The sequence below is a fragment of the Dermacentor variabilis genome, chromosome 9 (genome assembly GCF_050947875.1).
Source record: "Dermacentor variabilis isolate Ectoservices chromosome 9, ASM5094787v1, whole genome shotgun sequence".
Taxonomy (NCBI): domain Eukaryota; kingdom Metazoa; phylum Arthropoda; class Arachnida; order Ixodida; family Ixodidae; genus Dermacentor; species Dermacentor variabilis.
The window spans coordinates 87603184-87616837 of NC_134576.1; the positions used below are offsets into that span (position 1 = coordinate 87603184).

General features: G+C 48.3%; 1 protein-coding gene across 2 annotated transcripts in view; it reads left to right on the forward strand.

The window, feature by feature from the left end:
- LOC142557069 (ribonuclease 3-like) overlaps positions 1 to 13654 on the forward strand; it is a 30639-nt gene that overhangs the window by 15882 nt on the left and 1103 nt on the right. For both annotated transcript variants that reach the window (XM_075668637.1, XM_075668636.1), the window contains exons 4-5: positions 1688 to 1813; positions 9175 to 9482. In XM_075668637.1, coding sequence (XP_075524752.1) covers positions 1688 to 1813; positions 9175 to 9482 — 434 coding nt within the window. The remainder of the gene's footprint in view (positions 1 to 1687; positions 1814 to 9174; positions 9483 to 13654) is intronic.

Below are 13654 nucleotides of genomic sequence, written 5' to 3' on the forward strand. Positions count from 1 at the left end.
CAAGCATCCATCCTCCTGGAAACTTCTTCCTTGAAACGGAAAAGGTGTCCTTCTCTAAACTTGTCGTTCCTTAAACAGCATCAACGGATGGGCATTCGAGATAAGCAAGAGACGTTTAGAGTATTGTTGGGGAAACAAAAAGCAGCGAAGAGATTGATACGACCGGATCCGTTACTGGCATAAGTAGCGGTAGAAGGGAGATAGAGAAGGTTTTAGGTAGAGAAAAAAGAATAAGGCGATGTACATAAAAAATACTAGAATGAAAGGAGTGTATAATATACCTTATTAACTCAAGCAAGCTAGGCGACTGTTTGACACCGCCGCGCTTCAAAGGGAATGTCAATGAATCATCATCATCCCTTCGTTGTTGAGGCACATGGATCGTTTCTTCTTTACGGGCGATATTAAGAGAAAGCTTTATTTCAGCCTTAACTCCGAGTATCCTATCAAGTATACATGTGTGAAACGTAGAGTCTGGTCCCGTGTTAGACAACCGTTGAACCGGATCAAAATAAATTTGTTAGATCTGACAGAAAAAAAGCGAACTTCTCCCGATTGCGAGAGGCGGAATCTTGATTTAGGACGTCAACTCTTCTTACAAAAACTGCAAGAAACTACACAAATGATCAAAAAATAAATTTAACTACAATTTTGTTCGCTTTAGATGCCCCAATACCTGCAGTCGGCATAAATGTGACATTGTTCTTACGCTTCTAAACAGTACACCTAATTTTTTTTTTGTAATTTGGTCGATTTTCCTAAAGTATTGTCAGGCAAACTGGTAGCCTGAATGAAAAATCTGTCTCCGACAGTTTCCAGATTTTTTTCATTTCTTTCGATAGCAACAAAGGTAATCAAAATTGCCCGTGTGGATGCCGATCAAAGAAGTATCGGTGTTCCCGTGTACTTGGGAAAGGATCTGGCTGCTTAGCCAACTTACGGTGGCTGTAGCCAACTTTCTTGGCGTGTCGCAATGGTGTCGTCATTATGTCTATCCTCATAACAAACACAGGTCACCAGAAGAAAAAAAAACTTTTCATCTGGGATTCCATTCCGGGTACAAGAGTTGTTGCGGCGTGTCTGGTATCGCCCTTGTTGCAGCATTGTCATCGTCGTCTACGCTGTCGTCGTTATCGTCACCTTTGTACGGTTCTCCTTAATTAGTCATCATCACCGTGTAGTCGCCCCTGTCGACCTTATAGTCATCGTTGCACCTTTGACTTGGCCGCCGTTATCGTCAAGCGACCCGCATCGGACAAATTACCGCTGTTTTCATCATCATCATCATCAGCCTGTTATATGTCCACTGCAGGACGAAGGCCTCTCCCTGCGATCTCCAATTACCCCTGTCCTGCGCCGACCGATTCCAACTAGCGCTCGCGAATTTCCTAATTTCATCGCTCCACCTAGTCTTCTGCCGTCCTCGACTGCGTTTCCCTTCTCTTGGTACCCATTCTGCCCAACGGTTATCTAACCGGCGCATTACATGACATGCTCAGCGCAATTTTTTTCTCTTGAAGTCAATTAGAATATCGTCTATACCCGTTTGCTCTCTGATCCAAACCGGCCTCTTTCTGTCTCTTAACCTTATACCTAGCAATCTTCGTTCCATCGCTGTTTTGGGCTGTGCTTAATGCTTTTCTCTGAGCGGCACGCTGCAGTACTCTCTCTCCCTCTCTGTGACCAGGTTCGACCGAAGGGGCGACCCACCCGCACTTCGTGCTGAAGACCGAGCTAGTGCTGAAGCTGCAGATGGAGTACCCGGACAAGTTCGTCAAGGAAAGGCTCGGAGGCTACGAGTTCAAGACGAAGAGTTGAGTTGAGCATGCGAAGTCGTATAGCAGCCGGTATACGCTAACGCTCCGCTAAAACTGCCTAATATGTGATTCAGGGTTACTGCACAAGTGACACGAAAAGAGAGAGAGAGAATTAACCATGCAGGACACTGGTGGGCCCATGTGGTCCTCCTCTTTTATGAGTCTCGTGCCCGCTTTCGCGCTGCCAGTATATAACACTACTTTTACAAGTGTGTGTGTGTGTGTGTGTGTGTGTGTGTGTGTGTGTGTGTGTGTGTGTGTGTGTGTGTGTGTGTGTGTGTGCGCGTGCGTGCGTGCATGCGTGCGCGCGCGATTTATGGCAGGTAACATTTCTTGGGACGAATTCCAGACAATGAGCAGAGCGACTGCATGTTCCGTGACAGTGCTGAACGTTTTTTGTGAAGTTTCACAACTCTCGCAGTCGCAGAGCCTCGCTTGCGCACTAAAGCCTTCCTTCCATCAGAAAAGGAGGGCGAATCGACACGTATGCACAAACGACAGACAAATTTGCTCCCCTCTTCGAATAGCTGTCATCGAGGAGAGGAAGGGGATGGTGATCGATTTCTGTTAGTCACGAACATACTGTCGCGAAGACAATGTAACGCGGCCTTCTTTGCTGTCTTTCGGGGAATATTGTGGGGTCCTTGCCGCGCGGCCGCCGCCCCCGCCGCACCTGACGTCACACCTGCACATGTCGCGTCGTCTTCTCACGCTCGGCTGTCAAAGGCCAATTAGTTATGGTCAGAGTGCTTTTGTGTACGGAGTGTTGACGCGACCATTTCTTGACCCCTTGAACTCTGCCGCTTATTGGATGATGTCGGCTTGCCTGATTGGTCGGAGTAACGAAGTAGCCCATTGGTGGAGAAAAGTGTCTCTTGGATGCTGGGGAAACTTATTTAAGGAATAGTTTGGGGTAGTTTTAGGGTGAGCAAGTAGACCGCAGCAGACACGGCGCAACTTCACCAGGGGAGACCAGGCCGGTCAGGCAGGCCGACGACGACGGGTATGACATCGTTTTGTTTGTAAATATTTTTGTACAGTTTAAACTTACGGCAGATGCCAAGTGAATAAACCTAGTTATTTAAATGTTACTCTCGTCGTCGTACCTGCGGATTTGGACTTTCCCTACCAGAGCTCATCCCCATTCTTCTTCCGTGTCCCTGGTGAGTTGATGCGTCTGATATCTCACGGCTGCGTCACTTCGCTACAAAGTGGTGGAGTGTGCTGGGTACCGAAGGCCACGCACTAATATCATCGGCCGTGGCAACAAACCCGAAGAACCTAGCTCTAACAGCTCGACCATGACCGAACCCCCTACTGTCCTCGCTACCATGTCCATCCCTCAAGCGGAACCTTTCATCGGACCGCCAGTCTTTAGAGGCACGCCCGAAGAGTCAATATCCGAGTGGCTGCTTTTCTACGAACACGTAACCTCCCTCAACAACTGGGATGAAGGGACGAAAGTAAAATTTTTATATTTGGCATTAGAGGGCAATGCAAAAAGTGGCACACCACGCAAATTTTAACGGGTGCCCCTAATACATGGAAAGAGTGGACGACGCTCTTAAAAACGTCTTTTACAAGTCGCCACTCAGTTGAGATCGCATATTTGCGGCTCCAAAACCGAACGCAGCTGCCATCAGAATCTCACGAAGATTATTATTATGACGTTGTGCAGCTGTGCGCCAGAGCCAATCCATCTATGACGGAAGAGGAGCGGATGCGGCACCTCATGCGCGGATTGCGTCCGGACGTGCTGGAAAAAATTCTCATTGCAAACCCGGACAGCTGCTCTGCTTTCCTCGAAATTTTACGCCGAATTGATTGGGCAGCTTTTTTGATAGAAGTGACCGGCACCCATTTCTCTGCCGGCCGGCAGTCATGCTACCCATTCGCCTCGGCACCTGCCGCCGGAGTGACACCCGCTGGAGCAACAGTGCAGCCGCCTCCGGCATGTCTCGCTACCTGCGCTGCGGCAGAACATCTTCGCCCGCGAGAGGCCACCGACCGCGATAGGGACTTAAGGGCGATCGCGGACTCTATAGCCACATTATCGGACCGCCTGAAGGCTATGGAAGAAGACGTACGCCGTCCTCCGGTGCCTTGGCCGGCAAGAAATTCCCGTGCCGACGACGGGCGTCCACGATGCTGCCAGCTATGCCGTCGCATCGGTCACGTCGCGCACCAATGCTGGACGCGGTTTCGAGATGACAGAAACCAACAGAGAGGGCCCAATAATAATCAGGGTGGGCAACCCAACCCTTCGGGAAACGAGAACGGCCGGGCCTAGGGAGCCAGTCCGGCCGTCCCGTATGCACTATGTCAGATAGTCAGCTTTTAACAGTACCGATACGAGCAAATGGTACCGACACAAAACTCGTAATTGATACTGGCTCCTCGGTAAATGTCATCTCGTCGCATTTCGCTGAAAAAATATGTGCTTCATCAAAATCAAGAAAAGATGTCTTTATCAGAGGAATCGGCGGAAGCTTGCTCTCCCCCCAAGGTGAAACTGAAATAACTCTTGATTTCGACTCCACAACTGTTCGCGAGAAGTTTTTGATTGTGAAGGACTGTCCCTACGAGCTATTAGGTGGTCTCCCGTTTTGTCGAGCAGTGCGTCTTTTAATAGATTTCTCCAAGAGTGAGCTCCAACTCAACGGTGAAACTTTTCGGTTGCATGTAAATTCGAGCACCCTGGCACACAATGATGCACTCAGTGCGCGGTGCCACGAGCATATTCGCATTGAACCTCGCACTGAAATCGCTGTCCAAGTAAATGTCGCAAGGGACGGAGTCCATCTCATCGAACCGAACAGCACGCTCAAAAGCGGACTTCACGTTGCTCGTACCGTGACCAAGGTCGTGCATGGGACAGGTGTGATTCGGATCGCTAATCCCACCATGTCGCCAGTAAATTTGCTCAGCGGAACAAAGCTTGGATGGGCTACTTCTATCCACAATTCACAAATGGCAGTCATCGCCCCCGAAGACACGCAAGACTCTCGGGATTTTGACGTGGAGACTGGAGACCACTTACGTCCAGGTGAAAGGGCTGAGTTGCTTTCGCTCATTGACAACTTCCGCCACCTATTCACTGGCGATAACAACCCCATTCAGCAGACGTCTATGGCAGAACACGTTATCGACACAGGCGATTCTCGACCAATTCATCAGCATCCCTACCGTCACTCCCCTTTTGAAAGGAACCTGATTGAGAAGCAAGTAGAGGAAATGCTGCGCGATGGGATAATAAGGGAATCTCGCAGTCCCTGGTCATCACCTGTCGTCCTCGTAAAAAAGCCGAACGGGTCATGGCGTTTTTGTGTCGACTTTCGAAGGGTGAATGAAGTTACGAAGAAAGATGTACATCCACTGCCGCGAATCGATGACATTCTCGACGTGCTACAGGGCTCAAAATACTTCACAACACTTGATCTTACATCGGGCTATTGGCAAGTGAAAATCAAGGAGGAAGATAAGCCGAAGACCGCGTTTGCCTGTGGGCCCGGCTTGTATGAGTTCAATGTTGTTCCCTTTGGTCTGTGTAACGCCCCGGCCACGTTTCAGAGAATGATTAACAAAGTACTCAGTGGTCTGCTTTGGAAAGTATGCTTGGCTTACTTGGACGACATTGTAATTTTCTCTAAGGACATGACCGCTCATTTGCAAGATTTGAAAAGCGTATTCTCGGCCTTGGACGCGGCGAACTTGCGGCTGAAGCCGGAAAAGTGCAGCTTTGCGCGACAGGAGATTAAGTACCTTGGTCACATTCTCACTGGCGAGAACATCCGACCGGACCCAGACAAAGTGGCCGCGATTGAAAAGTTTTCCCCACCAAAAAACAAGAAAGGTGTACAGAGCTTTCTCGGAATCTGCAATTACTATCGGCGATTTATCAAGGATTTTTCTCGTATTTCTCGGCCGCTCACTAACCTCACTAGAAAGGATGTCCCTTTCGTCTGGGATGCAGCTTGCGAAGCGGCTATGCAATCCCTCAAAGAGAAGCTGATCACGGCGCCCATTTTGCGTCAGTTTGAGCCCGGGAAGCCGATAGAGGTGCACACTGATGCCTGTGATTATGGAATTGGTGCTGTACTAGTTCAGAAAATCGGATCCGAAGAGAAAGTAATTGCCTATGCTAGCCGACACCTTAATAAGGCTGAGATGAACTACAGCACAACTGAGAAAGAATGTCTCGCTGTCGTGTACGCGTGCGGACAGTTTCGTCCGTACATTTTTGGGTCTAAGTTCACAGTCGTGACCGACCAAGCTAGCCTGGCCTGGCTAATGAAAGTGAGAAATCCGAATGGTCGCCTTATGAGATGGTCTCTGTTGCTTCAGGAGTTCGACATAACGTTGCGACATCGCCCTGGCCTGAAGAATGGAAATGCGGACACGCTTTCCCGCATTCCTCATGATCCCGCACCAGCAAGCGAAGAAAACCCATTACCGTTGCTCGCGCTGGATCATGTGGACATCGGGGAAAGGCAGAGAGAGGATTCCTGGATGCAAGAAATCATACAGCACCTAGAGCAGCCGAGTACGCCCGTTGTCAGAAAAACGAAAAGAACGGCACGGAGCTTTCGGCTGGTCGACGGTGTATTGTACAGAAGAGCGAAAGGCTTTCAGGAAGATCGCGCAGCACTCGTTGTCCCCAAATGTTTGAGATCGGAGGTTCTGAGGCACTGCCATGACGACATCACGGCAGGCCACCTCGGTGTCAAGCGCACATGGGAGAAAATTCGCAGCCGCTATTTCTGGCCAAAGATGTTTTGCCACGTCACCAAGTATGTCCTCTCCTGCCCTGACTGTCAGACGCGAAAGCTACCACCCGGAAAGCCGACCGGTTTTCTCCAGCCGATCCCACCTGCAGGTCGCCCTTTCCAACAAGTGGGCATGGATTTTCTTGGCCCTTTCACTAAAAGCAAAGCAGGAAACCGCTACATCCTCGTGGTTACTGACTACCACACGAAATGGGTCGAGGCTGTCGCGTGTACAGCGGCCACTGCTGCAGAAGCTGCTAAAGCCTTCGTCGAGCAAATTGTCTTACGCCATGGGGCACCAGAAAAAGTGATAACAGATCGGGGGCAGCATTTTGTCGCCAACCTGACTGAAGAAATTTTCCGACTTGTAGGTAGCGAGCATGCCACTACTACAGCGTACCATCCTCAAGCGAACGGCTTGTGCGAGCGCTTCAACCGCACGTTGGCCGATATGCTCAGCATGTACGTTTCTTCGCACCATCGCGACTGGGACGAATTTCTTCCGTACGTGCTTTTTGCATACAATTCTTCTACCCACGAGACCACCGGGTTCACCCCATTCTTTCTTCTTCACGGACATGAGCCCACACTTCCTATAGATGTAGCACTAGGCGCGGAACGCGGTTTCGACTGCACCCTGGACGCCAGGAAAGTGGCCCTCCGGCTGCAGCGTGCTCGCGAGCTAGTGACCGAACGGGAAAGGCGTCAGCAAGTAAAGAACAAACGTAGTTACGACGCTAAACGACGTAGTGCAGTCTACCATGCGGGGGACTTGGTGTATTTGTGGACTCCCTTCAGAGCTCGGGGAAAGACAACAAAACTCCTTCACCGGTACCACGGGCCTTTCCGTCTTGTTAGGCGAATCGGCGAGAACAACTGGGAGGTAGTGGATAGAACTGGCAAAAAACGCGACGTTGTTAATGTTGCGCGCTTAAAACCGTGCCACGTCCGACAGTGCTCGGATAATGACGACGCGGACGACGAGTCTGTTGACGGACATCGAGAGGAAGTGTGTGATCCAAGTGGTGCTGTGCGCGAGTGCGATTTGAATGGTTGTGTGCGCGAGTGCGGTTCGCGTAGTGATTGTGTGTACAAGACAGAGACTTGTGAAAGAGTGCGCGTCGTAGAAGACTCGGACGATGGGACTGAACTTTACTCTGACTGGAAGACATTCCACAACGAGGCCGATCCGAGAACTATTACTGCTTACGACACGGACACTGATGTGTATCACAACGCAAGCGTATAACCTTCATTGTTAATTTTATTGTGTAGCGCGCGCGAATGAACTTTGTTTCTTGTCTTGTGCATTTTGTTTCCATTTTGTCAAAACTTGTTTGTTTTGTTTTACGTGATGCTAAATCTTCCTTACGGATACTTCAGTTCTTTATATGAATCCCTAATGTGCGCGTTTAACTTCTTGAGCCATGTTTTATTTTGTAGTAATGATTTGTAACGAGTGGGACACTCTTTTTCGTAGGGGGGAGGTGTCGCGAAGACAATGTAACGCGGCCTTCTTTGCTGTCTTTCGGGGAATATTGTGGGGTCCTTGCCGCGCGGCCGCCGCCCCCGCCGCACCTGACGTCACACCTGCACATGTCGCGTCGTCTTCTCACGCTCGGCTGTCAAAGGCCAATTAGTTATGGTCAGAGTGCTTTTGTGTACGGAGTGTTGACGCGACCATTTCTTGACCCCTTGAACTCTGCCGCTTATTGGATGATGTCGGCTTGCCTGATTGGTCGGAGTAACGAAGTAGCCCATTGGTGGAGAAAAGTGTCTCTTGGATGCTGGGGAAACTTATTTAAGGAATAGTTTGGGGTAGTTTTAGGGTGAGCAAGTAGACCGCAGCAGACACGGCGCAACTTCACCAGGGGAGACCAGGCCGGTCAGGCAGGCCGACGACGACGGGTATGACATCGTTTTGTTTGTAAATATTTTTGTACAGTTTAAACTTACGGCAGATGCCAAGTGAATAAACCTAGTTATTTAAATGTTACTCTCGTCGTCGTACCTGCGGATTTGGACTTTCCCTACCAGAGCTCATCCCCATTCTTCTTCCGTGTCCCTGGTGAGTTGATGCGTCTGATATCTCACGGCTGCGTCACTTCGCTACAATACAGTGAGGCCAGAGAGGTCAAAGGGGAAATCAGTGGTTTAATTTAAATGTATAAACAACCAGGTAAAGGGAAGCGAAAGTGGACGAAGAGCTAGCATGCCACCAGATGGGGACCGAGCCCACACCCTCCGAATTACGTTTGCTGGGCGTTGAAAATGAAGGTACCACCGTGGCCATTCTCCTCGCGGTCACTTCTCTCGGGTGATTGCATTCGACCGTGTTTCACCTACTAGCCCAACGAGAAGTACTCCTAAGAACTCTCGGTTCACCGTTAGCCACAGCCTGCCCATCGACATTTTCGACCGCTGTAGACGCCTGCATTTTGTGAAAACCCCACCCCTTGTGTAACAACCCCGAAAGCGGTCTTTGAAGGAAATAAAGTGACGCGGTGATGTGATGTGAACGGAAAAGTTTTCGGGCCGAGTTATACCTCTTGCCACCGTGACGTCGCTCATCTTCCTCCCCTCCGCCGCAGGCACGTTGCTCCGGGCGCTGCTGCACCGCACGTACAAGCAGAGCAAGCGTCCCAACAACAAGACCTTCTGCGACCCGCTCGACTACGTGGGCGACTACGTGCTCAAGTTCCTCATCTCGCAGTACCTGCTCGAGCACTGCGCCGTCAAGACCAAGGAGCAGCTGGCGCAGAGGCGCGCCCTGGTGGAGTGCCAGGAGGCGTACGCGCTGCTCGCGGTGCGCAACGGGTTCCACGAGGCCGTGTTCATCGACGACCGCCGGGACTGGGAGCACCTCAACGAGTACATCAAGAACGTGAAAGACGTTCAGGTGGGGTTAACCGCCTGATAACAGCCGAACCCGGGCTTTAGCTCAAGTGCTCCTATCTAAATACATGTAAAAGGAGAATTCGTTTTTCTCGGCAACCACTGCACCAAATTTGACGAGGTTTGTTGCATTTAAAAGACAAACTTAAAATCTAGTGACTGTTGGTTTCGAATTTTTGAGTTAGGTCGTCAATTTTTTATTAAAAATTGGCAAAAATCGAAAATTTTCAAAAAACGAAACTATCAAGTTTACAACTCTGTAACTCAACCGCTAAAAACGATACTACAATTCTGTGAATGGCATCTAAAAGTAAATCTAAAGCGGACAAAACGGATATCTTACACATGAATATAAAAAAATTTCATCATAGGGAAATATAACTTTTGCAAAACCGTTATAACCAAAGTAACAAATTCACGTAAGATGTAAAATGACCTATTGAATTTGTCCGCTTTGAATGATCTAATGGATGCCGTTTACAAAACTGCGATATCAGTTTTTGATGCAGAGCTATGAATTTGTAAACTTCGTGCTTCTATTTTTTTCAAACGGTCAAATATTTGAAAATCGTTTTAAGAAAATTCAATCCCTAAATCGAAATTCCGCTTCCAACAGTCACTAGAATTTAACTTCCTCTTTCAAATGCAACAAATTTCATCAAAATTGATCCAGGGGTTATCTCATAAAAACGTTTTTGCGTTTTACATGTATTTGAATAGGCCGCGTCGGAGTTGGGCCCGAGCTAAAGCTTCCTCTTAAGGAGCCCGTGTCACAAAAATCCGGCGTCGCGCATCGGCGTTGGACGTCGCTTCGGAAAAAAAGGAATTTCGAACTGAAATTCCAAACCACGCATACCCGACCACTTATCTACCACCAAAGTTGCTCGTACCTTGTCTTTCATTCTTTACAAAGTTATTCCTCCAAATTCTGAGAACGGCAGACCACGAACAAATGCAGTGAAAATAAAACACCGGCAGCGCATGTCCTTTATGTAAGCTCTTTTCAGACGGAAATATTAGAAGTGCGAAACAATAACGGGATATCGAGCCACGCAAGAGGCCGCGTTTCTACCAGAAAGCTCGCCTTCGCGCATAGCGTTCGCAACCAGTGTTTCCCGGTGAACGTTACGGTTACATAAGCTGCAGTTGCCGGGAAGCATGAAAAGCAGTAAAGGGTTCTTTGAACGCTCTCGCGTTCCACTCTTAAAGGCGAAGCTTAAGCGTCCTCCAAAATTTTCTTTATATCGAACACGTGGATTTTACCGACCGATAACCCCTCCGCGGTATAGCTTGCCATGGTGCATGGTTATAATATGGCGTTGCGCTACCGAAGCTTGAGGAGGCGGATTCACTCCCGGCCGTATTCCGACGAGGGCGAAATGCAAAGAAAGGTCGTGTATATTAGAGTTTAGGTGCATGTTAAGGAAACCCGGGCGACCTGAATTAAATCCATGTAGTCCCCCGACTACGACGTGCCTCGCTAATTTTTTCCCCTCTGTTTAAGATGCCGTACATTTTATTCGAAAGAAGTTTAAACACCGAAGGTTTCGAGAACGTTTACGGCGGTGCAGCTGCTGAAATACGAAAAAGTACTTTGAAATCCGTGACGCCAAGGTGACGTACTGACGTTATGTTTCAGTGCGCAAATAAAAAACGAATTTAGGTTTGGCTTGCATTATTTCGGAGAAATTAAGGAAATTGGAGGTTTTTTTAAAAAGTATTCAACTTCACTAGTCTAGATTAATTCAGCGTATTTTTACTTTCCCCTTAAACATGGATATTTAAGGCTGGTAAAGTGTTCTTTCAGAACCCCGTTTTTTACTACAGGGTTGTTTACTATATAGTGAAGGAAAATTAAGGCCAAGCATTCCTTTCTTGAAGTTTGCGGCAAAACATCTTGACGAAACGGATTTCCAATTTTTTTTTATTTTTTAGGCCGTTCTGGGCGCAGAAAAAGCCCTCAAAGCTTGCTCCAGGGATGTTTTATATTCTTTAAAATCGATATCGACCTCGCCGTAAAAGCGAAATTCTAACCTTAAAAAAATATATTTCGCTTGTTTTCTCGACTATGCTAGAGGGCCAACGCAGTAAATCAAAATAAAAATTTAGCTGAAGAAAGTACGTCGAGTAACTAGAATAATGTTTTAGTCTACGCCCAGTACTGTTATTAGCGTTCAGGAGTTTATTTTCGCTAATATTTAATTCTTTGTCGTGTGGCCCATCCTCATCGTCACTGAACGCCAATCTGGCCCTCTGGTCAAAAAGTTTTGAGGCCGAAGCTCTTAAGGAGACAAATACCCGCCGTGGTTGCTCAGTGGCTATGGTGTTGGGCTGCTGAGCACGAGGTCGCGGGATCGAATCCCGGCCACGGCGGCTGCATTTCGATGGGGGCGAAATGCGAAAACACCCGTGTGCTTAGATTTAGGCGCACGTTAAAGAACCCCAGGTGGTCAAAATTTCCGGAGTCCTCCACTACGGCGTGCCTCATAATCAGAAAGTGGTTTTGGCACGTAAAACCCCAAATATTATATTATTAAGGAGACATATTTACACTTTTCCATCGTTGGAAGGTGCTCACTGCTGTCCAATGAACTTTTTATGAACTTTTGTCCACTTTTGTGAACCTTCGCTTATTTAGGCTTGTGTGCACAATCGTGTACCCTAAGATAGCACACCAAAATCAACAGCATTGATGAACGCGATTTAGTGGTATACATCTTTAAGCACTGCGGACACCGCCTGTTCTGCGAGTTTGAACGATATGTGTAGGCTCTTACACTCTAAGAACAGTTTACACCCTTTGGCTTGCCCCTTCTGCCACACAAGAATAATCGTCATCTGCCTTGATGCGTTTCCTTTCTTTGTCGCTGCAAGCCCGGAACTTTCCAGTGACGAACGGCACGCGCGTTATCAGAAGGGGCACTCCAAAGGGTGTAAACTGTTCTATGCTGATAACGCGCGTGCCATTCGTTACTGGAAAGTTCTGGGCTCGCAGCGATAAAGAAAGGAAACGCATCAAGGCAGATGACGATTATTTTTGTGTGGCAGAAGGGGCAAGCCAAAGGGTGTAAACTGTTCTTAGAGTGTAAACAAATGTATGTACACCCTTTGAGGTGTATATTTGCCACACAACAATAATCGTCGTCTGTCTTGCTGCGTTTCCTTTCTTGAAAACGCTGGGCTCGCTGCTTTCCTGTCGAGAATGCCATGTCGTGCTGATAACGCGCATGCCGTTCGTGACTTGGAAGTATCGGGCTCGCACCGTTAAAGGAAATGCGGACAAGATATGTGACAATTATCGTTGTGTGGCAAGATACGACCGAAAGGGGGTAATTTGTTTAGAAGAGTGTAAGGTGTCCGACTCAAACAAATTGGAATGTAGACGGCCGGGTATCTATTCTCCGCGTCAGTATGTTTTCATGTAGTGGGTTCACTTCCTTCGTTGTTGACAATGTTCTACGTCAGGCATAATTTGTCAGGTTGCGGGATCGGTTCTTTCCGTGCGTGCTAGACAGGAAATGGCTAATCTTGTATCTGACGTTCCTGTGGGTAATTCTCGCGTGGGAGTCCGTATTCTGCAAACTTGACAAAGCTCAATTGAAAATAGAAAAATTCTTGCACTCTTTTCGTCATCCTGTCGATGCAAAAAATATGGTGAAACTCAATTTTCGACGAAGGGAATGAATTGGCACCCGAAGGCGTTAATTGAGAGCCTTAGATAATTGGACGAGAGAGATTTCGGTGCTTCAGAAACGATCTCGCTTAGGCCCATTAACCAGCTCGCCTGCGGAAAACGTTTGCGTCCTCGTATCTTAAAACACTCTAATGACATTTACGCGTTTAGGCTGCTGTTGTCATGACGTTGCACAGCAGAGCACGTGGTCGAGGGATCGATTCCCTACCTCGGTGGTCTGATTCCCGTGGGAACTGAATGCAGAAAGAGACTCTCGCGCATTGGGTGCACGTGGGAGGAACCCGAGCAGGTCGGGGGAGATTAATCTGAAGACCTCCACTGGGCGGCATCGCTCATGCCCCCAACTGTGAAGGCCCCGCACCTCGCAGCTCAGTTTGTTCTACGTTTGCCGGCCTTAATTGACCTTCGCTTACGTGTGCACGACTACTGATTTGTGCTGCCAATGCGTGGAATATGTGGTACGATTGAATGAACGCACGAAT